Here is a 20,820-nt window from a genome sequence, read left to right as displayed (position 1 = left end):
TCGCGAAAACAAAAACTGCACAAATACGTACCACCCGGGTACATCCGCGGTACTACTTTTCCAGAATGAGCCTGGGTCAGCTTAACGTGATGCAATTTAAGAAAACACAATTACAAAAAACTAAATTAAGAAAATATTTTTATCCGTTTGCCAGCACATGTGCTGCAAGTCCTCACAATGCATACACATAAAAAAACATGGTGTATTTTCACACAACACAAACAAATTTATAAAATGTGCTGCATTTTCTCATAACGCAAACAATTTTCAAAAACACGCCATGTTTTCTCACAATGGAACGCAATGGAAATGTTTCAAGGGTACCCAAAAAATTTGACTTTTAATAACCCTGATAAAATATATAAAATATACACAATATATACAGTTGAAGTCAGAATTATTAGCCCCCCTAAATTACTAGCCCCCTGTTATTTTTTTCTTCAATTTCTGTTTAACAGAGAGATTTTTTTCAACACATTTCTAAACATAATAGTTTAATCACTCATTTCTAATAACTGATGTATTTTATCTTTGCCATGATGACAGTACAAAACATTTGACTAGATATTTTTCAAGACACTTCTATACAGCTAAAAGTGACATTTAAAGGCTTAATTGGGTTAATTAGGTTATAGGCAGGTAAGGGGAATTAGTCAAGTTATTATATAACGATGGTTTGTTTTGTAGACTATCGAATAAAATATAGCTAAAAGGTGCTAATAATTTTCATCCTAAAATGTTTATTTATATATATATATATATATATATATATATACATATATATATATATATGTGTGTGTGTGTGTGTGTATATATACATATATATAACTGGTTTTATTCTAGCCAAAACTTTACCAATAAGAAAATGTACTTTCTCTGTGAAACATAATTTAGGAATATTTAAAATATAAAAACATACTGAAAAAGTAGTAGTTTTTCTGTTACATTGCCTTATATTTCTAAACGCAAGCAACATGACAAATGATGCAGAACGTTACCAAATTAACCTGTGAACCATTTAGATGATATGGATATGACACTGTGTAAAGTTACAAAGTTTAAAGTTATACTTTGTAAAGTTACACTATGCGACTAATTCAAAATAAAAGGTTTATAATTAATCCCCCTTCCCCCAGTAGCAAGATGACCACACACTTTCTAGCTTGATATGCTTTTTTATTACCAACGTTTCAGGCAAGAGCCTTTGCCAAGGTATGGTTTCACATCTAAATAAATAGACATACAGAGTGTTTAACGTACTTGATTTTTTTCCTTTTTAATGTTAGTTGTTGCTTGGAATGAGATTGTTCATGCCTATGAGTAATTGTCTATCACTCAAACCTTAATAAACTCCTAATTTGATGCTTAATAATAGTTATTAAGTTTTTGGTTTATATATAGGGTAGGATTAGGGATGTGGAATAATATAAGTACGGTCCCACTTTATATTAAGTGGCCTTAACTAATATGTACTTACAAAGTATTTAATAGTTTGTTACAATGTACTTATTGTGTAAATACATGCATTTATTGTGTACGTATGCTAGATCAAATACCTGTATGTAATTACATCTGCATTTAACTTATGTAATTACATTTGTAAATATACTGTTGACTATCCCTTACACCTTTACCCACCCTTAAATCTACCGATACCACCAAACCTGTCCATAACCCAACCCCTATCCCAACTCAAAAGCACCACAAGTGTTCTCAAATACATTAGGAACACAGTAAGTACATTGTATCTATTTTTAATGCAAGTACATAGTAGTTAAGGACACAATATAAAGTGGAACCATATAGACTAATGAATAGCCAACATGTAATAAGCCACTAGTTAATAGCAAACCTTTAGAACTTTCACTGTGAGCAAGAATAATTTTTGATAAACAATGCTTTGATTGTGTGACATGAACTAAATTCACCAAATAACAAATCCAAAATGCAAAAATATGCAATTTATGCCACTTAAATTATAGCACTGCTGTAATTTTGAAAATAATAAAATACAATAACATATTATTTAATGTAGGTAGAAGATTTTAACTTAGCTAAGAGGTCAGGCAACAGCAAAACGCAATAACTTTGTTTGCACAAGCATAATATGTCTGTACTTTGGTTTGTCCATAGGTTTTTGTTTCACACTCATGAATAAGAAAGTAGGTCAGGCTACTTCTATATATAGTAAAATGCACTTAAAGACACAACAGCTACACCTCAAAGCAAAAAGACTTTATAGCAATGACGATATCAAAACCACCTACAGTACTTCCTTGGTGTGTTTGTCTAAAAAAAGCTTTACCAAGATTAAGTTGCATCCATCTGATATAAATAGTGGTTAGCATTTTGTAAAGCTAAAGCACATTTACATATACAGGTCTAAAAATCCCTCTCTGTATAAAACATTAGCTGAGTTTGGAGTATAATGATTTCATTGGGATCATATTCAAAATGAAAATACACAAAAGAACATGTTGTGAAGGAATTTGTTTACTTTGGAGGTTACTGTTACAGGGTTGCAGCTTTCTTCAAAATATCTTCTTTTGTGTTCAACAGAAGAAAGAAAGTCATAATGGGTTGAAACCATTGGAGGGAGAGTAAATAGTGATTAAATTATCTATTTTTCGTGAACTATCCTGTTAAAGGAACACAACAGGGTAATTTTCCAACACAATCTCACAGCAATTCGTAACTATTTCATTTAGTGGCTAATTCGTACAAATTCGTACGATTTGCGTATCCCCCAATGACGGTTGGGTTTAGGGGTGGGGTTAGGTGCCACGCCTCCTTTTTAAAATCGTACATTTTCTTACGACTGAACTCGTACGAATTCGTACGAATTAGTAACTAAACTGCAAAAACGTAAAATACTTACGTTTTCTCGTGAGATCAGGCTGTAATTTTCATACGTATTTAATCATAATCATATTTTTCATAATCATATTTTTTTCATAACAGCTGGAAGCCAAAAATAAAATAAAAATGAAGTAAAAAATGAAAATAAAGTTAAAGCATTAGTGTCATTGTATTTTCTTCGACAGCAAGTGGGGGTTTGGGGGCTCAACACAGCAGATTTCCTTTGCATATAGGAAGAATCGACTATAGTATTAGTATCAAGGCAGTATCGATAACATTATTGTATTGTACTGAAACGGAAACTTATTTCTAAATGTATGAAAAACATTAGGAACAACTAACTAACAAAACCACAAATTCAGACACAGCACATATTCAGTGTAGTCTTATCCTTTTAAAAAGTTATATATTATTCTTGATGGGACTATAATATTATTCATTAATTCATTTTCTTGTTGGCTTAGTCCCTTTATTAATCTGGGGTTGCCACAGCAGAATGAACCGCCAATTTATCCAGTACGTTTTTACACGGTTGATGCCCTTCCAGCCGCAACCCATCTCTGGGAAACATCCACACACACTCATTCACACTCATACACTACGGACAATTTAGCTTATCCAATTCACCTGATCCACATGTCTTTGGACTGTGGGGGAAACCGGAGCACCCAGGGGAAACCCACGCGAATGCAGGGAGAACATGCAAACTCCACACAGAAAAACCAACTGAACCAGCTGAGGCTCGAATCAGCGACCTTCTTGCTGTGAAGCGACAGCACTAATTGAGATGAAACTTAATTTGTGTTCAAAAAATTGTGTATGTGTGTAAATGTGCACTTTAATTTTTTCACTAAATATATATCAGAGAGGTCAGCATTTCTCATACACAGCCTCATTTCAGATGTCAAATTTTGTAAATATCTATCTTTTGAATTAATCAATCTATTAAAACAAAAAAACAAAAAAAACATTAGCTATAGAATGCATGCATTATAATCTTTCTTTCCAGGTGTCAGTGAAGAAATGAACAAAACAATAGGCCTAATACAAAATTTTATACGTTTAAAATATGCAAAATTTATCAGATTGTAATTTCTGTTAATGGGTAAACAGCACTCGTTAATATTTTAGCATGCTTTCACTTTTGCATTCAACATTAAACACACATTTATAGCACGCCCTGATATAGTCATTTTTCATGTGACAAGGAGCATCTGTTAAACTGCGTATTGCCAAATCAGCCAATCAAATGACAGCAACTCAACGTTTGAGACAGTTTGAAACTCTTGATAAGATTTGACCTTCATCACAACCATATCATTCATTGTGTGATGGATATTATGATGACATATACAAGACCGCGAGAACAGAGAATGCGTCCTCTGAGATATGAGATGCATGCGTTTTTCCTGAGGTCAAGTGACCCTCATGTGTTTTTAATGGAATTTTATTTAAACATTACAGCATTCATACAACGAATTATTGTTTTTCCCTTTTTCACAATATATACACTATGCATAAAGCCTTACAAATATATGTTGCACAGTACAAATAAAAAAGATTTTAATATGAATTTTGGCAACAAAAAAAACACCCTCAATGTGTTTATTGATTAATAAAGAGTTTCATGTTTGTTTACTTTCACCGTTTCATTTGGGAAAACTACTGAGATAAATGAGTTATATCTCTGAACTTGAATAAATCTATAAATCCATCGCCTAGACTGCAGCTTTGCACAATAAGTTTGGCCGTATAAGAAATGGTCGTGACTAACTGAGCCTGGTTTCTCTCAAGGTTTTTTTATCCTTCACTTTCGCCAATTGGTGAAGGTTTTTTTTCCTCAGCGCTTTCGCCACTGGCTTGCATAGTTTAGGACTTGAAGAGCTGCACATCGATGGATTACTCTTCAGTGTTTGGACTCTCAGCAGAGAATATTAAAACACTGAACTGAACTAATCTAAGCTGAACTGAACAGTTTCAATTCACTATGATCTTTTATGTGAAGCTGCTTTGACACAATCTACATTGTAAAAGCGCTATATAAATAAAGATGAATTGAATTGAATTTAATCAAGACATGTGTGCTGAACAGTCAGAATTGTTCTAAAAAGCTTCAAGATGGTAGGTTGCATTTAACCAAAGTTGAGTAAACTAACTGTAGTGATGAACTGTCCTTCTACTGAAGCACAAGTTTAAAGTACTATTTTGCAGATGTTAGCAAAATGCGAGTGCCGAGACAGCATCAACAAGCTGTGCACGTCAAAAGGACACTGGATGACTGCAGCAGCGCAAGCCTGTCAACAAAAAAACAACAACTGCAAAGTGAACTCCTTCCATCACTACATGGATCGCCACAGATTGCAGAGCCATCAACATTGTTGAGGACTGTACCAGTTACCATCAAGGCAATCTACTGATACAAGAATACGTTAATGTATGAAACTGAAAAAAACTAAAAAGGTGAGTCAGTTTGCAGAAGGTACTTTCATTGCTCATTGCAGACCACTGGACTTCAGTACGTAACCAAAAACTACCTCTGCTAATAGTGCAGCTAATCGATTATTCACTTTTAAAACAAGAGAAAAACAATCCATTATAACAATTATAAGATAATACAACTTGTAGATCTGCTTCCTTAAACTAGATTGTCATGCATTTCCTCATGTCAACACTGCGAATGTGCAGCTGAATCATATATTTTAAATTAGCTATCAATCGAGAAATCACAAACCATGAATGTGATTAATGCATTCAATTGCTTTAAATCAATCGACAGCCCTAATTTAAAGATATAGATGTGGTATAGACAACCTGTTGACATTTAAACCAAAAATCTGAATGATGAAGAAAGGTGATTTGAGAAATATTGCAAGTCTCTGAGAATTTCAAAAACTGATCTGCTTTTCGGCCAGAACTTGAGATGCAGATTTGCTTAAAGGGATAGTTCACACACAAAAAAAAATTTAATCACTTGTTCCAAATCTTTATAAGTTTAATAAATACTGGAAACCTGTAACCATTAACTTTCATAGTATTTGTTTTTCATACTATGGAAGTCGATAGTTACAGGCTTTCAATTTTCATCAAAATATCTAGTTTTGTTATGTTCAACAGAAGAACGGAACTCATAAGTGTTTGGAACCACTTGAGGACATGTACATTTTCAGGCAACACTTCATAATAACACACAATAAATCATTTATAAAGCATGAGCAAATAGTGAATTTATTATTTGTTAAGCATTGACTCTACATTAATAGATGTTAATAAGCTTTTTTTGACAACACTGCGAATTTGCAGTTAAATCATTTATTTTAAATTTGCTATTAATCGAGATTAATCAGAGACCATGATTGAGAATAATGCAATCAATACATATAAATCATTCGACAGCCCTAATGTAAACATATAGATGTGGTCCAGACATTCAAACCAAAAATCTGAGAATTTCAAAAACTAATTGGCATTCCAAAACCAAAGACAACTTGTCTCTGCCTGAACCTGAATTACAGACTTAAAGTTATAGTTGTCATAACAATTTCAGCCCTTGTTCCAAACCTTTATGAGTTGAATAAATGCTGGAAACCTGTAACCATTAACTTTCATAGTATTTGTTTTTCATAATATAGAAGTCGATGGTTACAGGCTTTCAACTTTTATCAAAATATCTAGTTTTGTGTTCAACAGAAGAACAGAACTCATAAGTGTTTGGAACCACTTGAGGACAAGTACATTTTCAGGCAACACTTCATAATAACACACTATAAATCATTTATAAAGCATTAGCAAATAGTGAAGTTATTATTTGTTAAGCATTGACTCTACATTAATAGATGTTCATTCATTTATTCATTTTCTTGTCGGCTTAGTCCCTTTATTAATCCGGGGTCGCCACAGCGAAATGAACCGCCAACTTATCCAGCAAGTTTTTACGCAGCAGATGCCCTTCCGGCCGCAACCCATCTCTGGGAAACATCCACACACTCATTCACACACACACACACTCATACACTACGGACAATTTAGCTTACCCAATTCACCTGTACCGCATGTCTTTGGACTGTGGGGGAAACCGGAGCACCCGGAGGAAACCCACGCGAATGCAGGGAGAACATGCAAACTCCACACAGAAACGTCAACTGAGCCGAGGCTCGAACCAGCGACCCAGAGACCTTCTTGCTGTGAGGCAACAGCACTACCTACTGTGCCACTGCTTCGCCCCAGTTTGGAAATTAATAGATGTTAAGAAGCTTTTTTTTTTGTCAACTGCGAATTGGCAGTTGAATTATATATTTTTTAATTTGCTATTACTCGAGATTAATCAAAGACCATGGTTGGGAATAATGCAATCAATACATATAAATCATTCGACAGCCCTAATGTAAACATATAAATGTGGTCCAGACATCTATATGACAAACAGACAAATCTGATCATTTAAAAACTGATCCGCTTTCCAAAACCAAAGACAACTTGTCTCTGCCTGAACTTGAATTGCAAGGAATAGTTCACACAAAGATTTCGGCACTTGTTCCAAACCTTTATGAGTTGAAAAAATGCTGGAAACCTGTAACCTTTAACTTCCATATTATTTGTTTTTCATACAATGGAAGTCAATGGTTACAGGTTTTCAGTTGTTTTAAATATTTAATTTTGTATTCAACAGAAGAACGAAACTCTCAAGTGTTTGGAACCAGAGGACAAGTACACTTTCAGGCAACACTGTCTAATGACACACTATGAATCATCAATAAAGCATTAGCAAATAGTTAATTTATTATTTGTTAAGCATTAACTATATATTAATAAAAGTTAGCAGTTTACAACTATGGCAAAAAGAATGAGTGATATGTGTCATATGAGCCTTTAATTACCATTTATAAGGGATTTACAAAGCATAAACTCCTCATTAGATTTGGTCAGAAAACTAGATGAAGTTAAGTAAATAAAGCATTTATTAACATACAAGTAACTATTAATATATGCCTGATTAATAACATATATAAATGCTAATTTGAATAGTTTATTAGTTATTTAAATACACATTTTGAATGACCTTAAAAATACCATTGTAAACAACTGTTTTGTTGTTGTAAATGAGGGCGATGCCAACCCTCTTGTGCACCACCAGAGGGAACCATCGCCAGAATTCTGATTCGACTCACGGACTCAAAATCCCATAAGCCCTGCTACCTGGCACTGATTACGGTCCAGGTGCAACTCATCAGCTCTCGTGTATATATACCACACTCACGCTCCGGTTCTTTGCGAAGTCTTGATTTGCCTGGCTGTCATTTCTGAGCGTTCCATACTCCCTGCTTCGGACTGATCTGTGTTTCTGACCCTGTGCTTGTTCTACGATTACGAAAGACATCTGCCTGCCCCTGATCTCCAGCCTGTTATTCTGACCAGTAAGATATCTGCCTGCCTTTGAACTGTTGCCTGTCCCACGTTCTGTCTCCTGGATTGCCCCTTTGTGTTTGTTTGTATGTGTGCTCTTAATAAAGCTTGCAAATGGATTCAATGCCTTCTGACTCATCACAACAGAAGACTTCGCCACTACAGAATCCAGCAGCTTTAGCACAAGTCTCGACTGAACTTTCCGCTCAAGCCACTCAGTTAGCCACCCATCATCAACAACTCACCCATCTAACTTCTCTCACGGAGGAACTGGTGAGAGCTATGCAGCAACTCTGTCATCCGAATCCTGCAGTTACCCCGCCTGCTACCATGACAGCTTCTCAACCAACGCATGTCTCCAATGCTCCGGCTACCGTAAGTCCCCGATTAGCTTTTCCTGAAAAGTTTGATGGGTCACCTTCTCGCTGCAAAGGCTTCTTATTGCAATGCAAACTATTTGTTAACCAACAACCTGCATTATATCCCACTGATTCTAGTCGGGTGGCTTTTGTATGCAACCTGTTAACGGGGAAAGCGCTGGAATGGGCTACAGCGATATGGAAGGAGGAGGAATGTAACTATCCCACATTTGAAACTTTTCTCAAGCAATTTCGGGAAGTGTTCGAGCACCCAGCAGATGGGAGAAGCCCCGGTGAGCAGTTACTTTCTCTTACACAGGGGCGTAACACAGCTGCAGAATACGCCCTGTCATTTCGCACTCTCGCCGCTCAAACTAACTGGGTTGAGGATACACTGAAGACACTATTCAGACGGGGTCTGAATACCAATCTACAATCTGAATTGGCTTGCCGTGACGAAGGAAAGAAATTGAACGAACTCATTGAACTTACCATCCGTCTTGATCATCTGATTCGCAGCCGTAGAAATCCTCGCACACAGCTCCATGTTTCAAGTGACACGCCCCCTGATGAACCCATGCAACTGGGTTTCACCCGTCTCACCTATGAAGAAAGAATGCATCGATTGCAAAATCATCTATGCCTGTACTGCGGTCAATCAGGGCACAGGAAATCCACCTGCAGCGTACGACCTCAGACACCAGTTCAATCGGTGAGTCCTTCCCATGTTCCTGCACTTTTCAGTGTACTGATTCCTGTAATTATTAAATTTGATAAAAGAATGATTAATACTACGGCTCTTGTCGACTCTGGATCTGCCGGAAACTTTATATCTAAGAAATTTGCTTTATGTCACGAACTATCTCTCAGCTCATATGATTCCTGTCTTGCAGTGGAAGCACTAGACGGTCGTCCTGTGGGTGAAGGACGCATCCGTATGATTACGAATAAGTTACAGTTACAAGTTGGTGTTCTACACATTGAAGAAATGCAATTCTACATTATTGATTCAGTTAATCATCCACTGGTGTTGGGACTGCCCTGGTTAAGGCGACATGATCCTCATATCTCCTGGAGGGACGGACAGATATTGCAGTGGAGTGAGTCATGCATGAAACAGTGCATCCAGCCCATTCACAAAATTCCATTACGAACCACCAATGTGTTACCTGAACTCGTTGATGAACTAATCCCCATTGAGTACCATGACTTACATGAAGCTTTTAGCAAACAAAAAGCTACTCAACTTCCCCCACATCGACCAAGTGATTGTGCTATTGAGTTAATTCCAGGTTCAAGTCCTCCAACGGGTCGAATATTCCCTCTGTCACAACCTGAGCACAAGGCAATGTCTGAATATATCGACGAGGAATTGGCCAAGGGTTTCATCCGACCTTCTACATCTCCTGCTTCAGCTGGATTCTTCTTTGTAAAGAAGAAAGATGGCAGTTTACGTCCCTGTATTGATTACCGAGGGCTCAATGAAATCACCGTAAAATTCCGCTATCCATTACCCCTCGTACCTCCTGCCCTGGAACAATTAAGAAAGGCTAGATATTATACCAAGCTTGATCTTCGCAGTGCATATAACCTTGTCAGAATCCGTGCTGGTGACGAGTGGAAGACCGCGTTTTCCACCACTAGGGGGCACTATGAGTACACGGTAATGCCCTTCGGCCTGTCAAACTGTCCATCCGTGTTCCAATCTTTTATGAACGATGTCTTTCGGGATATGCTGGATCGCTGGGTCATCATTTACATCGACGACATCCTCATATATTCAAACACGATGAAGGAACATGTTGAACATGTACGTATGGTGTTGCAACGCATGATTCAACATCGTCTGTACGCCAAATTAGAGAAGTGTGAATTTCACCAGACACAGATCGCCTTTTTGGGATACGTCATCAGTGCAGAAGGGATTACCATGGATGATACGAAGGTACAGGCAGTTCAACGATGGCCGTTACCCCAGAATCTCAAGGAGTTGCAGCGATTTCTAGGTTTTGCCAACTTCTATAGACGGTTTATCAGAGGCTTTAGTTCAATAGCCGCACCATTAACAGCCATGACCAAACGAAATTCCCACAAACTATCCTGGTCCTCTGAAGCACGCCAAGCATTTAGCGATCTGAAGACTCAATTCACCACAGCTCCTATTCTCCGTCATCCCAACCCAGACCTACCTTTCATTGTGGAAGTGGACGCATCCAACACAGGAGTCGGTGCTGTGTTATCTCAACGTCAGGGTCAACCATCCAAAATGTATCCATGTGCCTTCTTCTCCCGTAAATTGACCAGCGCAGAACGAAACTATGATGTGGGAAATCGCGAATTACTGGCAATGAAATTAGCCCTGGAAGAATGGAGACACTGGCTGGAGGGGGCTAGTCAGCAATTCACCATATTAACTGACCACAAGAATCTGGAATATCTTCGCTCAGCCAAACGTCTAAATCCCAGACAAGCTCGTTGGGCTTTGTTCTTCACCAGATTCGACTTCATTGTCACCTATAGACCAGGGAGTAAAAATAGTAAGGCAGATGCACTATCCAGGCTATCAGAGGATAAAACCCCAATTAGTGATGAAACCATTATTCCTACGAACTTACTAGTGGCTCCAGTACAGTGGGACATACTTACCGAGATCCAAGAGGCCAACCGAGAAAACAACCCTCCAGTAGACTGTCCGAATCACCTGATTTTTGTACCCAATAACATACGTACCAGATTACTGACCCATATTCATGACACTCCCAGTTCGGGGCATCCAGGCATCACTGCAACTTTGGAGTTAGTCAAAGCCCGTTTCTGGTGGCCGTCCCTCACGAAGGATGTAATTAATTATGTTCAGAAATGTAAAATTTGCCAAAGCACGAAGGCATCTCACCAAACCCCTGCTGGCCTGTTACAACCGCTACCGGTTCCGCAACGGCCCTGGTCCCATATAGCGGTGGACTTCATTACGGATCTCCCTGTTTCCCAGAACAACACAGTCATTCTCACGGTGGTTGATCGTTTCTCCAAGGCTTGTCGCCTAATACCGTTGCCCAAATTGCCCTCTGCCTTTGAAACCGCAGAAGCCCTGTGCAATCATGTATTTCGAATGTTTGGCTTACCTGATGATATCGTCTCAGACAGGGGATCTCAATTCACTTCCCGGGTATGGTTCGCTCTCTGTAAAAATCTAAATATTAATGTTAGTCTCACCTCAGGGTACCATCCTCAATCCAACGGCCAAACTGAACGTATGAATCAAGAAGTCATTCGATTTCTACGTTCCTACTGTCATCAGCAACAGCACGACTGGAGTCGCTATCTGATGTGGGCAGAATATGCACAAAATTCATTAATAAAGCCAGCCACGGGTATTACGCCATTCAAATGTATTCTTGGCTACCAACCACCCCTGTTTCCATGGTCCGGAGAACCCACTGAGTTACCTGCTGTCACGGATTGGCTGCAGCGGAGTGAGGATGTCTGGAACCAGGCTCACAGACATCTCATGAGGGCAGTCAGGAGGAGAGAGATTCAGGCGAACCGTCACCGACGCCAGGGACCCACGTATCAACCGGGGCAGTGGGTGTGGTTGTCGACACGAGACCTTCGTCTGAGATTGCCCTGCCGCAAACTCAGTCCCAGGTATGTAGGGCCATTCAAAATTGTACGCCAGATTACTCCAGTGTCTTTTCGCTTAGCCTTGCCTAATCATTATCGTATTTCTCCTACTTTCCACATGTCATTACTCAAACCCGCTGGTGGTCCACGAGAGGAGGCGGTTGAGGAGGAATCGGAAACCAGGACCCCTCCACCTGTCATGATCGAGGGCGAGGAAGCTTACCTCGTTCGAGAAGTGCTGGACTCTCGACGTCGGGGTGGCGCCCTCCAATATCTGGTGGACTGGGAAGGGTACGGTCCAGAGGAACGGTCCTGGGTGAATGCTAGAGATATTCTAGACCCAACTCTCACGGAAGAGTTTCATCAAAGGTTCCCAGAGAAACCAGCCCCCCGACAGCGCGGTAGACCCCGGCGTCAGGTGCCTTCTCGCTTCAGGAGCCGCTCGCAGGAGGGGGGTTCTGTTGTAAATGAGGGCGATGCCAACCCTCTTGTGCACCACCAGAGGGAACCATCGCCAGAATTCTGATTCGACTCACGGACTCAAAATCCCATAAGCCCTGCTACCTGGCACTGATTACGGTCCAGGTGCAACTCATCAGCTCTCGTGTATATATACCACACTCACGCTCCGGTTCTTTGCGAAGTCTTGATTTGCCTGGCTGTCATTTCTGAGCGTTCCATACTCCCTGCTTCGGACTGATCTGTGTTTCTGACCCTGTGCTTGTTCTACGATTACGAAAGACATCTGCCTGCCCCTGATCTCCAGCCTGTTATTCTGACCAGTAAGATATCTGCCTGCCTTTGAACTGTTGCCTGTCCCACGTTCTGTCTCCTGGATTGCCCCTTTGTGTTTGTTTGTATGTGTGCTCTTAATAAAGCTTGCAAATGGATTCAATGCCTTCTGATTCATCACATTTGTAAACAATTCAATTTTTTATTTAGTAATGAAAAATGAATCATGAAGAAAGTATGAAAACACAATCATTAAGTGCATTACACGTGCTTCAAAGTCAAAAATACAGCATTTGTAGCTGTGGTTGTAAACTGCTTACTAACATCTATTAATGCTTAACAAATAATGAATTAACTATTTGCTAATGCTTATTAAATGATTCCTAGTGTGTAGGTATATTATTAAGTTACCAATTTCATTTTTGAGTGAACTGTCCGTTGTATTTTTTTCTTGCATAAACTACTAAAACAGTTTATCTACTGATTATATAACGATGAAGCTTGTACTTTTACAGTCACTTAAGAACTTGCCTGAAATGCATGTCATCGTCCTTCGAGGGCTCCGACTGATCATGAGGCGTCAGGAGCCCGACATCTTCAGCCTGATCCTGATGATCACTCATGCTCTTAGGCCTGCAATGTAAACAAACACACACATTAAAACGTGTCACACACACTCATATTGAGCAAACATCAACATTCAGCCTTTAACCTCAGCAAAAAATAAATAAAACACACGCTATTTATGGAGTTCAATTTAAAAGGTGTGATAAATGGAGCACCGCTGCTGCTGAGAAGACTGAATTACGGTCACCATTATCGCTGCATGTTGTCCTGACCTATTTTTGCGCTTGTTATATTTAATTGGGGAGGTTCATTAGGTTTGAGTCATCTCTGTGTGCAGACGGACCGTTTCCTGTTTTTGAAGGTCACAGCATTTGATCTGCAGCTTAATGCACTCCTGAGACTTAAAGCACACTTCTGTATCGAGCATACACGCTGCTGATGTGCTCCAAATCGCCTAACTAGCAGATCTCCTGCGGGCTTTGTGCTAATGCATACAGGACAGAAACCAGAGGAGGCCTGAGTGCAAGGTATGGAAACCCTCTGTGTTTTAAACTTGAGTTGGATCACAGATAGTTCATCTTTAATAAAGCTTTTAATAACCTTTATGCACACCTATTTAATAAGAAGGACCTTACTTTATGTAAGACCTCAAATTTGGTGACATTGTCTATGCTGAAACTTGGCTCTGAGCTATTTTTTTAGTAAATTTAAAAATTTTAGATAGAAAACAACGGGTTACAATTGATTCACAATCAATAAAGAAATTACTGACACATCTGCAAATCATCTTAAAATATCACCTTATAATATAAGAGTACTGTATATGATAATAAAAATGTATATTATATTATATAATATAAAAGTTTTTTTTGTGTGTGTGTGTGTGTGTTCGTTCAGTCCTATCCGCTTGTTAAGTGGTGACGTGTTTGTGACGTAAGTAATACTGTTTCCGGGTCCAAGCCGCCATTCATTTGAGTGGAGAAATCATTCGTTTATGATCACGTTTTATTCCTATCACACATTAAAGTTAATTTTATATAAAATCATAGTGTATACAATAATCTCTGGGCTTGCTGCATAACAAATACCAAAAATTTAACAATTTATAAAAAAAATTAATCACTTTCTGGCCATCGGATATTAGCATGGACATATTTACTGCGATCGTGATTTTCGAAAGCATTAAATCGCTTTGTAAACGTTTATTATTACCATTTCATGAATTTCCCCATTCAGTTGAATACCCGCAAGCCGCTTCGCGACATGTCACACTTAACAAGCGGATACATTTTTTTCAGTTGGTTCCAGATTGTTTGCATTTTCTATTATTGTCAGGAGAAAAATTGTTTTGGCTTTTAGTATGTTTTTGAATACTTCATTTCTTAATGTTGTAAACATTACTAGCCTACACTGTTAACAATGTCCTGTAGAATCTACAGTTAAAAGCATTACTGTTGGTGTTATCCAATCGCAATGCAGGATCTGAAAGCCCCAATTTCTGCAAATCCCTCCTTACAAAAAGAGTGTTCCTTCTGATACAGACTGTCACTGTTGTGTTGTTAAGGTTGTACAGAGAGTTGAGCACCCCTGAAAGTCTGCAAGACATGGGTTTGGGAAGCAACAAAATTCCTACTATCTTCAAGAACTTCCAATGCAATCTCCCAACATTTTGTAAATTTATTTTATTTTTTATTTAGTTACAAATTCCTATGAATTGTTTATGGAGTGCGGTTCCTTATAAAAATGGCACATTTTATACAAATAAAATCATAAGAATTTGTACAAATCCAATTTCCTGACGACATGTAAATCAGTGTTCCTTGTAAGATCGACCTGCAACTTCACCTTCAGTAACTTTTTTGAAATCTACATCTGTGTGTTCCAGATTGTCCAGATTTCTCAAGACTTTATAACCCTCAACTTTAAGGATCCAGTTCTCCACATGTTCCAGAATGGATCTTCATGGTGTTACATGAATTTGGTATTTCAATTTCTTTTCGGCTTATTCCCTTTATTAATCTGGGGTTGCCACAGCGGAATGAACCGCCAACTTATCCAGCAAGTATTTACGCAGCGGATGCCCTTCCGGCCGCAACCCATCTCTGGGAAACATCTACAAATTCACACTCATTCACACTCGTGCAATACGAACAATTTAGCCTACCCAAAGCACCTGTACTGCATGTCTTTGGACTGTGGGGGAAACCGAAGCACCCAGAGGAAACCCACGCGAATGCAGGGAGAACATGCAAACTTAATTAGACTCAAGTTTATCTTTCCTCAAGATAACTCAGAGTAAGTCATCTCAACTGCATGGTCCATTTAGTAGCTGTTAGTTACCCTTGCCTATTCATGTGTTAATAAAGCTTCATTTATTACAATTGTGTGTGTCTTGTGTTAATAGTATCATCAAGTAGCTCATCAAGTTTTTTTTTTTAAACTGGTGATAAACGTCCTTAGATGTACTGTATTTCTGACTAACTATTAGGGAAAGCCTTTCTTTTCATGCTGTTTCCACTGCAGGGCAAATCTCTAAAGAGGTGTCACTGATGTGTAAATGTAGAGAATCATGTCAACACTCGATTGTCTTCATGTACACATCAATGACACCTGTTTAGTGATTGTGGTGAGAGATCGTCCTTGAGCTCCAGTTTCATTGTATAAACTGTTCTTTATCTATTACAGTATATGCCACCAATAATGACAAACCAGCCTTGAATGTTGAAGGTTAACATATGTGATGGTTCATATGTGATGATGTAAGGCACTCTCAAAACCAGGCCTTTATGTTTGTGCCATCTGTACGCCGTTACAGGTCAGTGAAGGCAATTAAAGCAACCTTCAAACAAATCTTTGTGCCATACACACTTAATCTTTTGAATAAAGTAGGATTGTAATGTTCTTAGGTGAGGTCAATATTTTTAAGTATATGCATTGTGATATGAGAATGTTTTGTTGTATGTAAAGCGAGACTAATACCGATTTTCAGCCTCGAATGGACAATAAATTAACAATAACAATAACCAGTGCCCACCTTCTTTCCCTCATCATTAGAGCGCATTTACCAGGCTTCAGCATCACAGGATAACTGCTAATCCATTTAGTCAAATCAACTTTGACCTACAGCAACACAAGCCTCTCTTAAAGACACAATGTGTATTTATTTGCTACCTGGCAACAACATTGATGACAATATTTCCACAGAACAAAGGTGATAGTTGAAGTTAAAATTATTAGCCCAGCTGAATTATTAGCCTTCTTGTATATATTTTCCCCAATTTCTGTTTAAAGGAGAGAAGTTTTTGTCAACACATTTCTAAGCATAATAGTTTTATTAGGTAATTTCTAATAACTGATTTCTTTTATCGTTGCCATGATGACAGTACGTAATATTTTACTAGATATTGTTCTAGATACTAGTGTGCAGCTTAAAGTGCAATTTAAAGGCTTAACTAGGTTAATTAGTCAAGTTAGGGTAATTCGGCAGGTCATTGTAAAACAATAGTTTATTCTGTAGACCAGGGGTTCCCAAACTTACAATGCCGGTGACTCACACCCCCCAATATCCTGTGAGGTGGTCATAACTATATAAACCTTACACACCTCACACAACATAGGCCCAAGCCTATTCATCATTTAATTTTGAAAAACTCCACTCAGAGACCATCCTCCATCTTCAGTTGTGGCCTGTATTTTGTTTTAATGTACGTAAGTGCCATAAAGGTGTCAGAAAGTTTAACCTGGTGCCATAAAATCAATGTGCTCTATCTTTAATATAACATAATCACCCTAGGGCTCACAAAAAATCGAAAGGCCGATGGCTTTTTATTTGCATGTTGTTTTTTAAGGTAACTATTAACTACTATTTTTCTTTGGTAGGTTATGGATAAAATATGCAAATTCTAATAGTTTAAAAAATGTTTTTTGAAAATCACTAAGTGACCCCCCCCCCCTCATTGTCCTACGACCCCCACTTTGGTAACCACTGCTGTAGAAAAATGGTTAAAGGGGCTAATAATATTAACCTTAATATGGCTATAAAAATGCGATTGTTTTTATTTTAGCCAAAATAAAACAAGTAAGACTTTCTCCAGAAAAATACAGTTTAAAAAAATCCTTGCTCTGTTAAACATGAATTGAGAAATATTTGAAAAGAAACATAAATTTACAGGAGGGCGAATCATTTTGACTTTAACTGTATATGTTTGCTCTTAAGCCATGATATATGATATATAAAACAAAACAGATACTTTTTTTTTTTACACATTACATATTTTTACTGTAATGCTGATAATACTCATTCATATATTGCCCAGCCAGGTGAAATGTCAACACTATGAAAAATCAAAAGATAGTTCACCGAAATATGAAAATTATTCCGTCATATGATGATGAAAATTATAAAGTAGAATCCAGCTGTTTTGAAATTATATATGTATATATAATAAACTTGAATTTAATTCATTCAAGTGAGAAATTATTGATGACGAACTGTTAAATTGCTAGAAATTAATGCACACCAGAGGTTATGATGCACTATTTCCTAATAATTCAATTGCTCGGAATTATTGTGCTTATGCTAAAGTTATGCTTCCGCACCTAACAACATTGCTCAGATGTTTTATTTCAAGACATTTTTTAGGTTTCTGTAATGAGTCTTTTGTAGAGAGTTCATGCATGTACTAGTTTCTTGCACATCTCATGCAAAGCCTTGTTTTATTTTAATTAGATTTAGGCAATATGGAACTGTAATGCAAGACTTGCCTATAGAACTACTTAAAAATTTATTTAGCTAAATTTTTGTGTTGAACCACAGCAGAGGTCACCATCCTGGTCCTGGAGGGCCGGTGTCCCTGCAGTGTTTAGCTCCAACTTGCCGCAACACACTTTTGTGTTTCAAGTATACCTAGGAAGACCTAGATTAGCTGGTTCAAGTGCGTTTAATTAGAGTTGGAGCTAAAATCTACAGGACACCGGCACTCCCGGAACAAGTTTGAGACCCCTGAACTACAGTATGAGTTTGTCTATCTTTAATTACCATAGCACTTCAGACATGTCTTTCAAAATAACATTTTCAGCTCTATGAAAAAACTTGCTCTCCTACTTGTGAAGGTGAAAATGAAAGTGAGGTGCGTTTCTTTGTGAGCAACTTATTATCTTGTATAGATTTAGAGGCTGTATTACCAAATTATTATATTTTTACGGGAAAGACTTCATAAAATATGATGCCATTCTAAGCTTAAAGGGGTGGTCCACTATGATATCATATTTTAAACTTTAGTTGAAGATGTGTAATGTAGCTGTGTCGACATAAACAGCATCTCTGAATGTAATACACTCAAAGTTCAATGCAAAGGGAGACATTCGCTTTTACAGAGTTAGCTCAGCAAAGCCTACAGCGAATGAAATTTGGGGACTACAAAAAAATACATCCGGGCTAGTGAGAAAACAAACACTTCAGGTTACAATCATTCCCAATGCGCATACACCCCGCGCAGCAACGGGGCGTGGTCAGAGGTGCCGCAATGTTATAGCAAAGAAAGCTAAAATGCCGTCCAAATGCTGCTATTTTCACAAAGTGTGTTCTGTTTCAATATTTGGACTTCCAAAGGACACAACACAGAAAGAGAAGTGCTAACAGTTTAATGCTATGGTAATTCTAGTTGTTAAAGGTACCATGAAGTGCATTTTTTATTCAATGTTTGAAATAATCTCAACTGAAAAATGAAAAAGAGAGCGGGACATAAATGCCCAATACTAATTCTACCCCTTATCCCTTCCCCTTACCCCTCATTTTGCATGTTCACGTGAAGGGGTAGAGGTGTCCCAATTCTCTTTAGCTGGAAGGCGTAGGGCTAAGGGGAAGGGGTAGATACCCCTTAGAACAGAGATTTTTCAGAACCACACTTGAAACCAAGGGGTAAGAAAATTTCCCAGAATACACCAGCCACAACAGCAGCAGTTACGTTGGACGTCAGGAGATCCAAAAATTAGTATTTCTTTGTCATTCCAAATTTTTACGACAAACAAGCACATGTTTTAATATATTCATAACTGCGTATCTGTTTTACTGTCATACTTAAGAAAAAATTTTAAAAAACGCTAAAATAAAAAACAATAAATTTTTCTGTTTATAATCCATAATCATAACTCCTGTACAGCAGTCCCACAACATTCTGACACTCGATGACACTTAAATACCCTGTCAGAAAAGTCTAGTGGCTGGGATTGAGCTTTTTACAATGTCTGCTATAATGTAAGTGTTGTTTTTATGTGTTTACATAGATGAATATGTCTACTGTGTAAATGCACACGATCTTATTGCCACATTATATCATCATGATCAAATATGCTTTCAGTGATTTCCTGAATATAAATAACAAAAAATAGCACAACTGGAATAACTACAGCAGTCACGATCGTCTAATCTCATTTGAAGAGATCGCAATGACATATGATGACGTGTGCAGGTGCTGTAGTGCTGTCCCAAGTCTTAGGGGTAAATTTTGAAGCCCTTCCCCGTCACACTCTGTTTCAAGGGCTAAGGGGAAGGGGTAGGGGTAAAAAAATAGAATTGGGATTGAGCAAAAGTAGTTCCTTTTCTTTTGAAAAACAGCAGAGAGCCTTTTGATTTTGTTACAGCTCTGCAAGTGAGAGTGGTTGAGCTCAAGCACATCAAATGAAAAACAAATGAGAAGCATCATAAAAGGGGGTGGGGCATGGCAGATACTAGAGAGCATTTGATTGGTCAAGATTTGATATGAAACTGAAGTACGAGGTAATGTAAAAATTGATTGATTTAGGCGAAAGTGACAAACTCCAAGCTTTGGATGTTTATATCAGTTTCTAAATGCAAATGTTGTCACTGTTTTGGAGCAGACCAGCTAATAGACATCCTTTAAACTAACAGCCTGAAACTAAGATCTAAAAAAAATTTATTTTAATTTCATGGGACCTTTAACTTGCACACATGAATAGTTCACCTAAAGAATAACAATGTGTGCTAGCAAAATAAACACTGTAAATATCACAGACTTCAATTGAAAAAAAAATAACCCAATGTTGGGTTAACAACACTGCTTTTTTATAATATGTCATGAATGTTGTACTGTACATCAGTCAAGTGTAACAGCCCATACAAACATAGCTGCAGAAAGTGAAATATTTGAGAAAATCTCATAAAGAAAAGAGCTGCTATAAAGTGTTGGTGTTAATGGTTTTGGCGTGTGCAGTGACAGGAGGTTGGCTGTATTTGTGTAAAGGGCCCTCAGGGGCTTTACTG

General features: G+C 38.0%; 1 protein-coding gene and 1 long non-coding RNA gene across 3 annotated transcripts in view; one reads left to right on the top strand and one right to left on the bottom strand.

The window, feature by feature from the left end:
* Window positions 1–16,547, top strand: part of LOC141375179 (uncharacterized) — a 34,640-nt gene extending 18,093 nt beyond the window's left edge. The window contains exons 2-3 of the long non-coding RNA XR_012382795.1: window positions 5,071–5,319; window positions 15,424–16,547. This is a non-coding gene — a long non-coding RNA (uncharacterized lncRNA). The remainder of the gene's footprint in view (window positions 1–5,070; window positions 5,320–15,423) is intronic.
* gramd2aa (GRAM domain containing 2Aa) overlaps window positions 1–20,820 on the bottom strand; it is an 88,216-nt gene that overhangs the window by 57,802 nt on the left and 9,594 nt on the right. For both annotated transcript variants that reach the window (XM_005166601.5, XM_009303477.3), the window contains exon 2: window positions 13,503–13,604. In XM_005166601.5, coding sequence (XP_005166658.1) covers window positions 13,503–13,604 — 102 coding nt within the window. The remainder of the gene's footprint in view (window positions 1–13,502; window positions 13,605–20,820) is intronic.

Source organism: Danio rerio, chromosome 7 (assembly GCF_049306965.1).
Source record: "Danio rerio strain Tuebingen ecotype United States chromosome 7, GRCz12tu, whole genome shotgun sequence".
NCBI classification, from domain to species: domain Eukaryota; kingdom Metazoa; phylum Chordata; class Actinopteri; order Cypriniformes; family Danionidae; genus Danio; species Danio rerio.
Note: the sequence above shows the minus strand (reverse complement) of the source record. Positions and strands in the feature narration are given on the sequence as shown.